The sequence below is a fragment of the Hippocampus comes genome, unplaced genomic scaffold (assembly GCF_001891065.2).
Source record: "Hippocampus comes isolate QL1 unplaced genomic scaffold, H_comes_QL1_v1.1 scaffold406, whole genome shotgun sequence".
Lineage (NCBI taxonomy): Eukaryota > Metazoa > Chordata > Actinopteri > Syngnathiformes > Syngnathidae > Hippocampus > Hippocampus comes.
This window is the reverse complement of record NW_017805934.1, coordinates 70,579-87,015: the sequence shown is the minus strand read 5'-3', so window position 1 is coordinate 87,015 and position 16,437 is coordinate 70,579. Positions and strand designations below refer to the sequence as shown.

The window sequence follows — 16,437 nt, the reverse complement described above, 5'->3', positions numbered from 1 at the left end:
GGGGGGGGGGAGTTGCAGCATCTCGAAAGAAAATGAGGAAGGGGTGCACTCAACGGCAGCCGAATTCCAGTTCCACATTCAGAACCCCCAAAAAAGAACTCGCGATCAGATTCGTTGAAAACATTGAAGCAAGCGAATACCCTCTGTTGAATAAAATGCTTTGAAAAAATGAGGAGCCAGGCAGGAAAAAAATATTTTGGTGAAATTGGAAGAAGACAAAAAGCTGACAGAAGCGAGAGTCGCGCCAAATAATACATTACAGGGCAAAATGCTAATGAGCAGAGGAGGCTTAGAAAAATTCAATTAGCGTCTCCGTGTACGCAAACAGATACAAGTGCAAAGTGGGAATTAATTAGCGAGGCCGAACGCTCACCAGGTGGGCGTGAACGGTGGAGATTAAAGCAGCCGTTTCCATGTTCAGCATTGCATTTTACTCGTGCAAATGTATTGAAGCTTTTTCAGGTGACGTGCGACGAATATCCTTTTTCTTTTCGATGACATCAGAACTGTAAAAGGCAAAACATTGTCCGTTTCTTCATTTTCACAATAGCCGGCCGGCGCGCACCACAGTCACACCACGTTTCGACGCTCAACGCCTTCATTACCCCACTTCAATCGACAAACAGGACACCACACATTATTTATGACCAACATTGTCCGTTTCTTCATTTTCACAATAGCCGGCGCGCACCACAGACATACGACGTTTCGACGCTCAACACCTTCATTTCCACCCCACTTTAATCGACAAACAGGACACCACACATTATTTATGACTGACCGTACTTATCGAGACTGGCTTAATTAATGGCGCTTAACATAGCCTATGTGCTAAAATAAAAGAAACCAACTCAGGCCAATTTTATTGTGACACTGTTTTGGCCGCCGTGTGCATTTCCGATGTTGCTCAAAATTACAGGGAACATTGGATCTGACTCTCCCTCCTTCCATCCATTTCGCAATTAGTAGTCAGTCCTCTCTAGATTTGCACTCATCCCAATTAAAGGCAGTGGGGGAGAGGAGCCAAAGTTTGACCGGCAAATGTAGATAATAATTGCTCCCAAGGCATATATCCAGAGGAACTTTGTCCCAACATCCCGACGCCGCTTGCGTCTCTTTGCCTTGATTTGCATGTTATTAGCCGTCTGATATATTGAGTGTGTATGTCAGACAAAAATGAAAAGTGTGGTGAGAAAGCAAGCCCGATCAGAGATGGACCGAGGGTTGAATATCGGGCCTGAAGTGAAGCCACGTTCAGGTTTGGCTTCTGCGTGCTTCTCCTCGATGCTTTTCGCCCCCGAGCCCTCTTCTGTCCCTCCTTTCATGTCCCCCTCCTCCGTTTCCTGCCGCTGATTTTGACCTGTTTTTCCTTGCTTTCTCCCGATTCTCTTTGCTGTTTGGCTTTTTATTCAGTTTGCTGAAAATCTAGCAACATGGCCTAGGATCACATCGGTTTCAGAACCAGGCTTCTGATTTATTCATGAGTTAAGCAATGTAAACATTGAAAAATTCAACGAACAACCAGATCTTTCTTTATATGTTTATGCTTTCCGCATGTTTCGTGTGTGTCATCAGTGAGGGTGTCACTTTTTTGCACGAGCGGACGCATTCGCTCTGACGCGGCGTGGACGCCCAGTTGATACGCATATCCGCTACCGTGAAGCGCGCTGCACCCACGCGGCGCATAGAGCGCCAAATTTGCTCGAGGAAGGAGGGAGGCAACGATTGCTGCAATGACAGCACTCGACATCTCTGGCACCAGAGGGATTCTTTAGATGGCACTTGCGGAGCAAAGAGCGAGTTGACATGTCGTTCCAAAGACACCATGAAGTAAGAGAGACGAAAAAAAAAAAGGCAAAATGAGAGTAAGTTGGATGTTGATGAAATAAAACGTCGTTGCACAAACCACCAACTCATTAGATAAAAATCGCCCAAAGCTGAAAGGGGGGGTGGGGCCAGATTAGACCACCAACCCGACTTTGTCCAAATTGCACCTGGATTGATACATTGAGTACTCAGCCGACAAGTCAGCATTTTCACGTCCACTTCCTTTAAAAAAAAAAAAAAAAAAAAGACGTTTTTAAAGTCTACGTTTGATTGGTGACAAGTCCAGTGTGTTCGTCTGCCTTTGGTCATCAATCAGCTGGGATCGGCTCCATTCGACCCGTGAAAATGGAGGGACGGGAGAATTGCTGCGCGCACGTTCTTTCCAATACGTGCTGGTAAGCGTCTGTCGCCGGGGGCACCAAATTCACGGAGTTCTCCGCATGACGTTGATGTGCAACCAGCAAACTGGCAAAATGTTCACAGTTTATCACCCCTCGCGAAAATGACTCCGACGGACACGTGAAGCCCGCAGCCCCAATGAAATGAAAACAACACTGCGCTGATCCTTTTGGAAGCGAGACAGGCGGTGGGAGGCTCCCGCGTTTCTGTTGCCACAGGCTCTTTGCTCTGGAAGTGAATCTGACCGGACAGGAAGCGGCAGGTGCGCCCGACACAACAGGCTCGGGACCCTTCATCCACAGCGCCTCAGCTGTCCTTTCCATTTTTGTCTGCTATGCATTTGTCCTCTTGCTCTTGACGTCGTCCGGCTGTGCAAACTCTGCTTGTGTTTTCATGCTTTCCACCCGATTGCTTGGGTGCTACTTGTTCAAATAATTCGACGGCTTTCTTGTATTGCCTTGTTTCTTGACGAGAGAGGACACACGCAACGGCTTCCTCCTCCGCGTGGCTCTGGAGATAGTGCCAGGGGAGGAATTTAGAATGGTGGACTCAGATTGGCTCGAGTTTGGCACGCGTTTCCGCCACATCTGATGGCGGGAATTTGCTCACAGCTCCCCGTTGGCCAAGCCTAGTTATGTTGCCCTTTGAAAGGTAATCGACGGTCCGGGTGGTGTTGGAGGTAGGTGGTGGGTTTGACTGACACTCAGTGACAACCAAAGCAAAACAAACAAACATGCAAAAAAAAAAAGATCTTGGTCTGTCTCTGCGCGGCCCTGTAGTGGTCCGCGGACCGCCCGTTGGGGACCCCATTTCCAAGCCAAAAATGAATCGATAAATATGCAGATTTATGCTGAGATAATAGTGCAGAACTACGCACGACCACTTTTTTTTGTCCTCATTCTTTGAAGTATCGTGTCTTGCTTCTCTCCAGGTCCGCTAAGAGTAGTTGTCCCCACTGAGTCGGTCTCCTCGTATCTCGGCGACACTGCGCTCCTGCGATGCGAGGTCTCGGGGGAACCCACGCCCGTCATCCGCTGGCAGAAAAACCGAGACGATCTGCCAATGACGTTTGACCCCTCCTCTCGCCTGGCGGTGCTGCCGTCCGGTTCGCTGCAGGTCAGCCGCGTCCAGCCGCCAGACTCGGCCACGTATCGCTGTCTGGCCGACAACCCCAGCAGCACGAGGACGGGGACGGATGCTGAGCTGCGGGTGCTCCCAGGTGACTCCCCTTCCGTTGATGCGCGGCAAATACATTGATTGACACCTCGCTGGAACACGTGTTCACAGGATTAGCCACATGCTTTTCAAGCTGCCGATTAAAAAAGGATTACAAAAAAAAAAGTGGAAATAAATGTGGAATTTCCAAAGTCAAACATACCTCGGATGATTAAATTTTTTCCCTCATTTAAAAAAAATGGATTTCCATTGAAATGAGGGTATGTATAAATCCGATCCAGGGTTAAAATGTTCAATTTTTAAACCTTTTTTTTTTTAATGCAAAGCCAATGTTTTAATTGATTGTAATTCAAATGTAAAACCATTCTGAATCATGTAATTCATGAGTGAAATGTGCCGTGACCCTTTCATGTGCAATGTAGGCAGAGAGGAGGGAGGGAAGGAAGGGATTTTTCGTGTCAAGTATTCACGTGACACGTGACCGCTTCGGCTGATGGACAGACTCCATCTGTGAGTTTTCTCCCGACAGTTAGCTCTGTTTTCTGAGCGTTTTGTTTGACAGAAATGTGCACAGTCTTGTAACGGGAGCACTCCAAATGACTAATTAACGTTGATTTTGTACAACGTTGTACCCTGTGACTGCAAAGTGTTGAAAATCAATAGAATTTACAAGTCTGGGTCGAAGGACTCTGAGTGCAATTGTCTCGGCTTTTTCAGAGTAGCATCTAATTCATCTACAACCGAGGTGCCCAATACGTGGATCGCGATTAACCGGAAGCCCGCAGTGTTTTTAATATGATAGATTTTTGTGTTAGTGCACACTGCACCCTGAGCAACCTGCCTGTTTCACTTTCACAAAAAAGTATTTGAAAAATGAAATCAAATAAAACCGCCGGTCACCTTTCACCTACGTTGGCGCAGGATCTGCATCACCGGAAGTCATTAGCGCTCAGCAGTTGCAATTGCAGCTTGCCATCAGAGCAGTTGCGATACATCTTTTTTTCTTTTTTTTTTTTTTAATTACCGGTGTTATTGTCATTCAAAGTTGGCTTCATGTACAATTCACCGACGGCACTGGCAAAGAATGGCAATCTGGAGCGCCAGATGTTAGGTGCGTGTGCATTGGCGTGCGTATGCGCGCGCGTGCGTTGACTGGTCCATCGCAGGAGGTCGGTCGGTTGCTTGAAAAGTGGATCAACAAAGTTTGGGCGGTCGGATCAGTCAAAGCAATAAAGCAAGGTGAACAATCACAAACGTCTCCCGCGAAAGGTTTGATGAATCGAGAGGAAAATCCAAACCTTGCTTTCCAATTCATGATTACAAACCCCAAAAAATGTGGACATAAATATTGTATGTCGTGCTTGGCTCTTGCCTGGCGTTCACCTTATTCAGCTTAAAATGTCAGTGGACACAAAACCCAACGCGGTAAGATAATTCAGCAAGATAATAAATTGAAAGTGACAAGTAAGCCGCGTGGGAGAGATGCCTGGCGGGCTGCGAGAATTTGTGCTTGTGGAGAAAGACGACGAGTGCATGGGTGAGCTTGTTGTCAAACCAAAACAATGCAGAAACCTCGAAAGCTGAGTGTCAGTGACAATACCGGCGTGCATCTCTCAGCTGTGGATAAGAGATGGGCCAGAGCGGAGGGGGCTGGAGAAGCTGTCAAAAATTGACATGAAAAATACAGGAGACTTTGGACGCACGCCCCCGATAGGACAAGTTACACTCGATAATGAAAAACAGTTGCGAGATGGAACGTTGAATACAATGTCTTGAAGATCACATATCTTCTTCCGATATTTTCATTAATTTTCCCTTCGCTGATGCACTGCAACCTGTGATGGGGGATTTTATGTTTTTATTTTTTTATTTAATGGAATCATTTGTGTTATATTTCTTCATATACAGTAACTGTGTTAATGTGCTTTTCATGCATTGTCTCGTGCCTTTCACACAATGACAAAGCATGACTGATTTCAAAAAAAAAAAAAAAAAATGTTGCTGTAATTACAAGAGTCAAATCTAACGATTACATTTTGTCCTTGGCCGAGCTTGATCGGCTTTATGGTCATCCGTTCAAAGTTGTTAAATTGGCATGAAATACTGCTGAAGCATTTATTTTCACTGACGAGGTAGTGAGTCTCAGTGCTTGGTTTTACTTACTTACGAACATACTCACATTACTCTCCCGTTTGCACATTTAATGAACTCAAAAAGTATGTTTTTCGGCATGTGGTTCGAAGCTAGCAAAGCTACCGATTGAAGCTCAAGGACAACATGCAAACTCCGCAGAGAGTTGAAGCCAGATCTGCTGACTGAGAGGGAGCGTGTAGAAGGGGCATCCTGACATCTAAGGTTCCCCCAGGCATAGGAACTTCCGCACAAATCGCTTTCGGATGAGAAAAGGGTCCACGTTTGCACTGGAAAAATATACAGTCGCAAAATAGTCTACACTTGGGTTTTCACATCTTTCTCCCTCTCTCTTTTTCACTCAGAGCCCGGCGTAAACCGCAACCTGCAGTTTCTCCAGCGCCCTTTGAGAGTGACCGCTCTGCTGGGAACTGACGCCGTGCTGGAATGTTCCGCCTCCGGATACCCCACTCCGAGCATTCAGTGGCGGAGAGGTGAAGAAGTGATCCAGACGTGGTACGTCTGCGTTCTAACTCCACTTGAGCCCGTCCGATATGTGGCAGAGGTTTCAAATCCACATCCAGAAAGTCAAAACTCCGCCACAGTTTTACTCGACCGGTAGGTAAATGAGCTCCCCAGGAGCACGCGAAGCTCCTGGGGCTAAAGCCAATTTGCCGGGTTTTTTTCTTTCTGGACCTGGATTTGACACCCCCGTTCTTTGGATGTGCCGGCCCGTATTTGGCTACCAAGGGACACTGTCCCCCGATGTCCATGTAATGATGAAGAAGTGATCATGATGAGGAGTGATGCATTTTGTACATCAAGACTTTCTGTTTTTCCAGTTCTGTGACCTCGGTCCAAATTGTGTTATCCTGTGATTAAAAAGAGTGCACATGCCACACGGGACCGCACAATAATCGAAAACCTCTTGGCCCCGTAGGAATAAGAAGTATTCTCTGTTGGCTGGCAGCAATCTGATCATCAGGAGTGTCACCGATGACGACTCGGGCAGTTTTACCTGCACTGCTGCCAACAAGAACCACAACATCACTGCCAGTGCAGAACTGAGCGTGCTGGGTGAGAAACGACTTCTTATTCACATGTATTTTTGTGCACTGCTCCATTTATTTTGGATGCTAAGAATAAGATAGGCACTGAAAATATAATACCGAGAAAAGAAAAAAAGAATTTGTGCAACAACACAGAGCGAGGCATACGGGAATTTGAAACGTGGACTGTAAAATATCTGCATTGCTTTATAGTTACTGAGAGTGAAGTTCTCATTCAAAAGCATCCTTGATTGATTAGGCCATCGAATGGCTCAGGGTATCAAGGTCTGTTCCCAAAGCATGGTAGTCCACTTAAACAACAATCTCTAAACGCGAAAGAAAAAAGTCACAGTCCTTACTGTGTTCCTTTTGAAAGCTGTTCCACTTTTGAAAGCCCCCTCTGGAAGAAACAAAGCAAATCCCCAAACTGTTAACACACTCACATCCCCAAAAATATAATCAGGAAAATAGAGCAAAAAGTCATCGTTATCCCTCCACTGTGGGGGCAGAATCTCCTCTTCCACTCTGAAGAGGATCCCGGGGGGGAAAAGAATCACATCCAAAATCAAATGCTGTCATAAAATATGTAATGTAAACCTCGTGCTTGCTTGAGAAGCTTTTCATCAATAAAATATGCTTTGATTTATTGTGTGACTGCCTCTTGGCATCTTGTGGCTTTAGATGCTCTCAGCAATCAGTCATATATACACCGTGTATGTGTGTGTGTGCGCGCGCGGATGCTTGTCCGTCCCTGTGTGCCCTGCGATTAGCCGGCAAGCGGTTCAGGGTGTCCCCCGCCTACTGCCCGAAGAAGACAGCTGGGATCGGCTCCAGCACGCCCCGCGACCCTCCCGCGGAGAAGCGGATTAGAAAATGGGTGGCTGGATGGATGTTCTTGCAGCCGCGACTGTGAAATGCCGCCGGCTACCGTGGATAATGTGCTCCGGCTCTATAATGTTCAAATAAAAGGAGTTTGATGGAAGAGGAGTATGTTAAGGAATTTACGAAAGAAACCCGATTTACGAAAGGACCATCAACTTCCATCAAATACCGTGTGAGCATCAGTGTCGTAAACGTCAACTTCCTCTGCCAATGACCGGCTTTTACCTGCGATTTATGGATCCCAAAATTTGGCTCCGTATCCAAGTGGGACAATTTTAACTGTCAACCGGTTACTGCTCGTCCGAGTCTATTTGTGGTGATGCAAAGGCAGACAATTGGAGATTGAGTCAAAATGATGATGTTGGGCTGGTTGCAGACAGCAAATACCGCACTTCGGGAAGTCCGTTTTGAATGAGAAAATGGCTCAGTGTGTGGTCTCGTCAGCAAACTGATGCATGCACTTGACAATCTCATCAGACAATGCCCGCATCGGATTTGACTTTAAATCCAATGCCCTTGCCATCAAAACGCCGATCTTATTTGCTTCTAGTAACACAGTTGAAATCAAACAGATGGAGCCGCTGTTTGTTCTACTCTGGAGAAAATCTGCAAATTAACCTTGGGGTGTTTGCAGTCGTCCCCCCCCCCCAAGCTGGGCCCTCTCCACTCTTCTGTCCTTTCACGCCGTCGTCTCGGCATCCCCTCGGAGCGCGTCTGCGTTCGCATCACATCCGTCTTCTGTTTACAGGCGCCTGTCATCAGTCGCTCTGTGCAAACACAATCATGTTATTTTCAATTAGAAGCAGCGGCAGCATCAATCTGATGATGAGAGTAATTGTCAAGAGTCGAGCATGTCAACAGGAGCGCCACGCAATTTAAGGTTTGGCATTTTTCGGATGCAAACATTGCATCCCGCCACCCCCTCGGAAACACGCATTGTTTCTATAGACGTTCGAGACGTGAACAGCGTGCTTGAAAATGTTCAGCTGAAGGTCATTCTTTTTAAGCTTTTTAAAGTTCACCTGTAGGTAAGCATTCTGAATTCAAAATGTACCGGAAGAGAAACAAGGTTTCAAAAAAAAAAAAAGACATCCTCGGCATATATCAACTCAACTCCCTTTTTATTTATGTAGCGCCGTCGCAAAAGCTGCAGCTGGAACAAAGCGCTTGACAGAACGCAGAACATGAACATTTTTTATACAATCATGACAAGCATTCCTTCATAGGTGAATAAAAAAAACAATTTCATGCCCAATCCTAAATCGTCGGACTCATTTATGAATCTGGACTGATTTCAAGTTTGTTCAGGCCATTACACAGGCAGTGCAGATAGCGAAAAGGCGCAACAATTGGGATCTCCCCACCGGAGACATGACCGTTGGATGGATTCCTGGATTATCCCAAATATCGCTCTCCTCCGAAAGTGACCACTTACAGTGGAATCAAAAGTTCGGACTAAAATTTGCCAACCTCCGAGCTGTTTTCCCTCATTTGCAAAGTCAACAGCCAGTTTGAAAGTGTACTTCTGGTCGAGAAAGGGTTCATGTGGAACTTCACTGACTCTAAATGTGGAGCGTGAGCAGTCATTTTGTGTGTCCGAGTCTCTCGGGCGTTCCGTTTTTGTGTGAGCGAGTCACTCGTTTCCTTTGACCTTCTGTTGCAGGCGAATCATCTCATGCGGTGTCAGTTGGAATTAATAACTGTAAAATTGCTCGCACGGTGCATGCTGCAGCTTTACAAACGGTATGCTTCCGTCTGCTTTGCACTTGGTCCAATGTTCTCCGCGTGGTTCTGTGGTATCTCTTATCTCGCGATATAACAAACCCGTCTCAGGTCGGGCCTGCTTTCACTCATCCAATTGTCAAGTGCGCTGAGTGCGTGTCAAAGAAATGTTGACGGTTGTGTCATTTGTTAGCCAATACGTACTAAAGTAAGCTTTTTCTTTCTTTCTTTCTTTCTTTCTTTCTTTCTTTCTTTCTTTCTTTCTTTCTTTCTTTTCCAAGCGAAGGCTGTTCAAGACTGATGGTTCGTTGTAGCTTGGTGATGGTATTTGATGCTCACTTCACAAGGCAGCGACCACGATAAGATGATAAGGAGAATGGATGGACGTTATGTCTTCTAATAATGAGAGCGACCCGGCTCATTAGCTAGTTCCTATTAGAAACCTAATGAACCCAGAAAAAGGCAAACAGAACAACCGCAGGTGCTATTACTCATGTCACTGCCCATTTCTCTTCAAAGTATCACCATCCTAAAATCCGACACGTTGCATATGTTGCATTAAACTCCCGATATCTCCTCCCTCACCTTATAGGCGGTCTTTTGACAAGGATGAGCCACTCACTCCACATATTGTTTACCGATCTGCCGTAGGAAATTTGTCGACATTTATAACGTGGAACAGTCGCAATATTACAACCCCTGTGAATTACGTTGTGTTAATATACCGTATATATATATATATAAAGCTATATAAAGATGCCAAGCTCTCCTGCTGCGGTGCTTGGCGGCCCGCCACCACTTCCCAGAAACAGTTGCACAGATGAGAAGACATGAAAGCAAAAGGGGGGCGCAGGTTCACAGAGCTCCTGCAGGGAAGGGGACCCTCTTCGGTAAATCGAAAGGGAGGATTTTTGCCTGCCAAAAAAAAAAAAAAAATGCACCAGGCCAACCAGCAAGTGGAATAAACTGTCACAAGTTCTGCCTGATATTTTAGTTTATCATCTGTTCTACCGTTGGTGAGAATCAGCCCTATTTGGCAAGTTTTTAATTTCCTTTCTCAACACGTTTTTTTTTTTTTTTTTGCGAGCGTTAGCAGTGTTCCTGGTTTCTTCCCACGGGGCGAAGAAACTCTCCATTTGGGTGCACAAAGTGTCGATGACCGCTGGACAATCAGACATTTACACAAGGATGGATGAAATCAGGCCTCGATGCCAGTCTCGGCAGATCGTTGCAATTTCTTTCGCTGCATCACAGATGTTCCATTCGGAATAGCGTTCAACACAAGGATTGCCCTGTTTAGTTTCTCCTTGGTACCTAAAATCGGTGCCTTGTTTTAGCCTCTGCAGTAAAAGCCGTCAGTCTCCTTCCTGACTCACGTTTGCTATGTCGACACAGTCTTTAGTTTTCTGTTCTAGCCATGATGCTGCTTGTGAAGCGGTCTGTTTGCTATTGTTGTTTGTTGTCACTCTGAGTGTGCGGATTAATGTCCCTTTGGTCTTGTGTGTTCAGTCTGTTTAATCCATCTCGGTCTGTGGAGGGTAATGCCGCTCCCTGATTCATTCGGCACCACTGCAGGTTTTTTTTTTTTTCATGTGGCCGATGAATAAAATCAACCTGACGAGTCCCTTTGTGTCTTCAACTTTGTCACCCGGGATTTGAACGCAGTCACGTTCCAGAGGAAGAAAGGAACTTTATTTGACGTTTCAGTGCGGCTCGGCCCGATTTAGATCACCTTGGTTAGCGCTATCATCCCCGCGCCGTTAGTTGAGAGCCCAAAAGTGATCCAAATGGACTCAGCAGACTGAATGTGACCTTGTGGAGAAAGCATCTTGCCCAGCTTGTCCGAAACAGAGCAAATGTGTGCTCATCAGTTACAGACATCTGTTCATATTTACCATCTGTCTCTCTTGGAGTGGCAGACTTTCGGGATGTTTGGAATGAATCCTTGGATTGTCATTCCTTTTACTGCCTTCTGTCTTCTTGTCCTCCCATATTTGGTCTGGATATCGTTTTTTGGGTTTTTTTTCTGCGCGTAGATGTCGGACAGATTTGAACAGTGCCTTTAGATTTTAGATGGTTGTGGTGTTGTAGCTTCCGCACTCGGAGTGAAAAATATTGTTGCACCTTGAAAGTTGGATGTCTTACTCTACTGCGGGGGGTGTTTTTGTCGAGGGCCACATCGTAGTTTTGGTTTCCTTCAGAGGGCCGTTGTGATTGTGAAACCAAATAAAATGTGATCGCTTCATATTACATGGACATATTATTTTATTTTTTTACATCCATACCTTGTTGCCATGTAATTGACTGATGATCAGTCCAGTGCGAAGTGCCCCTTTTGCTGATAGTCAGGTGGGGTCGGCTCAGGTTCCTTGATCTGTCATTCACTCTTGCCGACTATCGAGCACTTGTTGAACTCTCCCAGCCCGGTTTGGTTCCGTGTCTCTTATCGGTGTCCCAGCTTCCTTCCAGTTGTTTGTCTGCGGCGGCTTTGTTCCTGCGAGCCGAAGCCGTTCCTCCTGCCAGACAGCTCCGGCTGAGACCGACAGTTAAGACTGGCCTCAGGTGTCCCATCCCAGTTGTGTCTCTCAGCAGGAACAAAATTAAACCGGGCTGTCAGACGCCACGGGCTTCAGAGTTTATTGCCGACGGTAAACATTTACCGTCCGATCCCGCTGCGATGTGGCCGACCGAATGAACAGTCTCAGAAGTCTAATGAAGCGGAGTGAGTTACGAGAGCAAAGGCATCTATTGTTTTGATATGATTAAAAACACCGTGCAAACTCAAATACTGACCACAATCCCTCGTGTGACACTTGTTAACTTGGGAAAAGTGACGACGTGGAGAAACACTTTTTTTTTCATGGCATAATGCACATTTGATGTATACCGTCTTTCCTTTCATCTCCTTGATGGAGAAATCATGTCCGTACTTCCAGTTCGAGAAGTTTCAAGGGGGCTCAGCATTCCCGTTGTTTTGCATTTCCTCTGTCCTGACAACTCGCTCGTGTCGGCTCATTGTCAGTGTGACTGTGCTTGCTTTTGTTTTGTCAACACCTGTCTCTCTCTCTCTCTCTCTCTCTCTCTCTCTCTCTCTCTCTCTCTCTCCATCTGTTTTCCAATCCGCTTCTCCTCACGAGGGTCGCGGGCATGCTAGCGCCACGGCACTTGAAAAGCATTTTAGCAATTCTATTCTTGCAATGATAGTTGCTTTTCGGGTCATTCGTTATTTCGGACATCACACGTGGTCAGACGGGTGCGCAATCGTGTTTCATCGATGTTGCGAAAGGCTGGCAATTGATGGCTAAGGTGCAGTTTAGTGCAGATTTAAAGAGCCTGCTAACGAGTTTACGTTCACAGGGAGAGAAGGAACGGTTCCGCTGAATAGTGCCCTGAGTGTCCTCTACTCGATTCTCGGTGGATTTTATCATTCCGCGCAAAGATAGACACACGCATGCGGATGCTCATTGAAATAAATGATGGAGCTGATTTCCATTTGAATGCTGAGTGGAAGGTGGCGCAGAAAGAGGCGGTGTCATTGATACTCAGACGTAATGTAGTGCGTGTGCTCACACGCGCGTGAATCACAACCGCTCCTTTTTGTTCGCCAGTTGCCGCGCATACAATGAGCAGGAGCAGACAGTATCCAGGTGACGGCGGATGTCTCCATTGTCCGGACGAGCCGGACTGGATTGTGTGTGTGTGTGTGTGTGTGTGTGTGTGTGTGTGTGTGTGTGTGTGTGTGTGTGTGTGTGTGTGTGTGTGTGTGTGTTGGAGGTCAGCTGGTTGTTGATGCTTCTCATTAACATGTGAATGGCTCCCCCTCAGCTGTTTCCCTCAGGATGCAGAAACATATTCCTGTCTTGCCTGTTGTCGTTGGATACACAAAGGGCCGCTAAGAAAGTAAACATGGCTCCTCCGGTGACCAGGTGACGAATGTTCAACATGTAGTATGGCACTTGTTAAAATTCCAAATTGAAAGCAAAGTCTTCATTTCAAGTCAAACATTATTTTTCCTTGTAAAGTCATTTATTTACGTAGCCGGAAATCACGTCGACGTTGACCCAAGAGCGCCTGCGCCATTAATATTAATAATAATAATTAATGCGCTGTAAGCATCTGCAAGGAAACTTCGCATCGCATCGATTCCACTTGTGCGTCGTATATAAGAGTCAGGGTACATGCAATCAGCAAACGCTTCTCTCTTTCTTCATCATTGTAGATGATCAAAAAGCTGGCTGCGAATTTGAGCTCGCATGCTAGCTGGGCACGTCCGCCATCGCTCTTCTGGCCTAACCTGTGTGTGTGTGTGTGTGTGTGTGTGTGTGTGTGTGTGTGTGTGTGTGTGTGTGTGTGTGTGTGTGTGTGTGTGTGTGTGTGTGTGTGTGTGTGTGTGTGTTGGAGGTCAGCTGGTTGTTGATGCTTCTCATTAACATGTGAATGGCTCCCCCTCAGCTGTTTCCCTCAGGATGCAGAAACATATTCCTGTCTTGCCTGTTGTCGTTGGATACACAAAGGGCCGCTAAGAAAGTAAACATGGCTCCTCCGGTGACCAGGTGACGAATGTTCAACATGTAGTATGGCACTTGTTAAAATTCCAAATTGAAAGCAAAGTCTTCATTTCAAGTCAAACATTATTTTTCCTTGTAAAGTCATTTATTTACGTAGCCGGAAATCACGTCGACGTTGACCCAAGAGCGCCTGCGCCATTAATATTAATAATAATAATTAATGCGCTGTAAGCATCTGCAAGGAAACTTCGCATCGCATCGATTCCACTTGTGCGTCGTATATAAGAGTCAGGGTACATGCAATCAGCAAACGCTTCTCTCTTTCTTCATCATTGTAGATGATCAAAAAGCTGGCTGCGAATTTGAGCTCGCATGCTAGCTGGGCACGTCCGCCATCGCTCTTCTGGCCTAACCAATAATTGGGGCCAGCTTAAGCACCGCTTTCAAGCACCAGAGCAAGAGCGAGAGCCAATTTCCGTGGTGGAAAAAGGCAGAACTGCTGCTCATCTGGGCACTGGCCCGGAACTAGCAAGAGCGCAAGCGCGCTGCAAAAAGGACCATGAGAGTTCGATTGCGGACCAAACTAAATTGACTAAATTATGACCAAAACTTTAATCAATCGGAGTCCAAAGACTATGGCTAAAACTAAATGAAATGTACTGTCAAAATGAACACTGGTTGAGTGAATGTTTTTGTCAAATGTACAATTACACCTCTGCATCTTTTCTGAAGGGACATTTCTTCTTTGAGCTGCGACTCTTACTGATTTGAGTTTCGTTGAGGTCGTTTTTTTTGAGCACGGGGCTGCCCAAATCCGGTCCTCGAGGGACGCAATCCTGCATCAGCAAGCTCTGCAGAAGCCCGATAACAATCCCGATTGTTTCAATCAGGTGTGTCGGAGCGGGGAAACATCTCAAGCATGCATGAGAGCGGCCCCGGAGGACCGCATTTGGACAGGGCTGTCATCGCGCTTTCCAAAAAGACGCAGGCTTCTGTTTTCGTGTGTCTTGGGCTCATTCCAGCACGTGTGCTTCGATGGGAGTTGCCGTGTCTGGGCGTGTCGTCGTCGGTGTCGCCGCAACAGCTCCGTGGTTAAAGGAAATCGTTCTTCCTTAATTAGAGCATTGCTGCAGCTCTAAAGTTACACCTCCAGATAATGACGTATTGATGGGAAACGCACACATCTCGTCTTATTTCTAACTTGAGTTCCACTTGACATTTCTTGAAAGTTTTTTACCTGTGTTCATGACCCGACTACACCTTTTTTTTTTTTAAAGATTCATTTTTACATCGCTGTAATTAACTGTGAATCTTGTGTACCTCTGTTCCTTTCATTCTTTCCGCCTCTCATTTGCTCTTTTGTTTGCATTCGCGACTCCTCTTTCATTCTTCCTGCATTCTTTTCTGTATGTGTTTATTTTTTTTGGGGGGGGGGCGGTTTACTGTCTCAAAGCTTACAAAGCGTGGACTCCTCTAAGTGTGTGTGACAGTGACGTGACATTGCTGAATGTCACTCGCGCGTTTGCGGACAGGTTGTTTGGTGTTTTGGAAAATTCAACAGCGTGTCAGAGTGCTCGAGCATAAACGGTCTTTTTAAGGTCATGACACGTCAGTCCAATGGGGTTTACGTCCGGGCTTTGACGAGGCCGCGCCGAAACTTTCATTTTTATTTTCAAGCTGTTCAGAAGTTGAATGGCTTGTGTGTTTTGGATCGGTGCCCTCGTGCAGAACCGGAGTGCACTTTGGCGCAAGGTCGCAAACAAAGGGCAGAAAATTCTCCTTTCAGGATTTTCTGCGAAAGAGCAAAATTCACCAGTCTTGGGAATCGTTCAGATTTTTTTTTTTTTTTTTTTTTTTTTTTTGCCTTTTGCAAAAGTAAGACAAGCCTTTTGGTTATTTTTGGTATTGGCCTTGGAACGCTGCCACGATTGTCATTTCTGCCCAATCTCTTCCTCAATGTTGAGTCCTGAACACTGACCTTCGACAAGAAAGTCGTGCAGTTGTTGAGATGTTTGTCTTGGGTTCTTTTGTGACAACCTGTATAAATCGTTGCTGTGCCCTTGGGTAATAATTCTAGGCCGGCCACTCCTGGGAAGGTTGACACACTATTTCATGTTTTCTCTTCCATCATAAAAGCGCTGTCCGGCCGAAGTTGTTTTCATGTGATTTTTAAATTTTTTTTTTTGTTCAGATTAGCTCATGCGAAGCATAATCCTGAGGTGAAATAAAAAAAGCAAAGGGCATCAAATGAGACACAGACTGACATGCATACTCGTGATTACATGTTACAAAAGTAAGCAGAAGGCTATTCGGGGGTTTGGATATTCTCCTGTTACTTATTTGTTTGTTCCCTTCTGCAGTTCCGCCTCAATTCCTCAACTATCCGACCAACACGTACGCCTCTGAATCCACTGACATTGAGCTGGAGTGTGCCGTGACGGGAAACCCGCCGCCGACCATACGCTGGATGAAGAACGGGGAGGAGGTTATCCCCAGTGACTATTTCCAAATCGTGGTGAGCCCAGAGAAAAAAAAACAAAACATGTACTGCAGAACTTTTCTCTAAGATCCAAATAAACTGTTTATGATGAAAAGAGTAACGCAATTTATCTTCAAAACACTTGAGTGAATAAAGATTTAGAGGCCAAAATAGTTTGCTGCACTTTGTGCTCCAGAGCTGATTTATGAAGACATCACGTTAATGATCCTCATGTAACTGAAAAATGGGCACATACTCCAGGTTT

At 45.9% G+C, this 16,437-nt stretch overlaps 1 protein-coding gene across 3 annotated transcripts in view; it reads left to right on the top strand.

Annotated features, from left to right (window-relative positions):
- dcc (DCC netrin 1 receptor) overlaps nt 1-16,437 on the top strand; it is a 119,879-nt gene that overhangs the window by 45,337 nt on the left and 58,105 nt on the right. For all 3 annotated transcript variants that reach the window (XM_019890416.1, XM_019890417.1, XM_019890418.1), the window contains 4 exons: nt 3,158-3,445; nt 5,898-6,048; nt 6,473-6,609; nt 16,054-16,208. In XM_019890416.1, the coding sequence (XP_019745975.1) occupies nt 3,158-3,445; nt 5,898-6,048; nt 6,473-6,609; nt 16,054-16,208 (731 nt within the window). The remainder of the gene's footprint in view (nt 1-3,157; nt 3,446-5,897; nt 6,049-6,472; nt 6,610-16,053; nt 16,209-16,437) is intronic.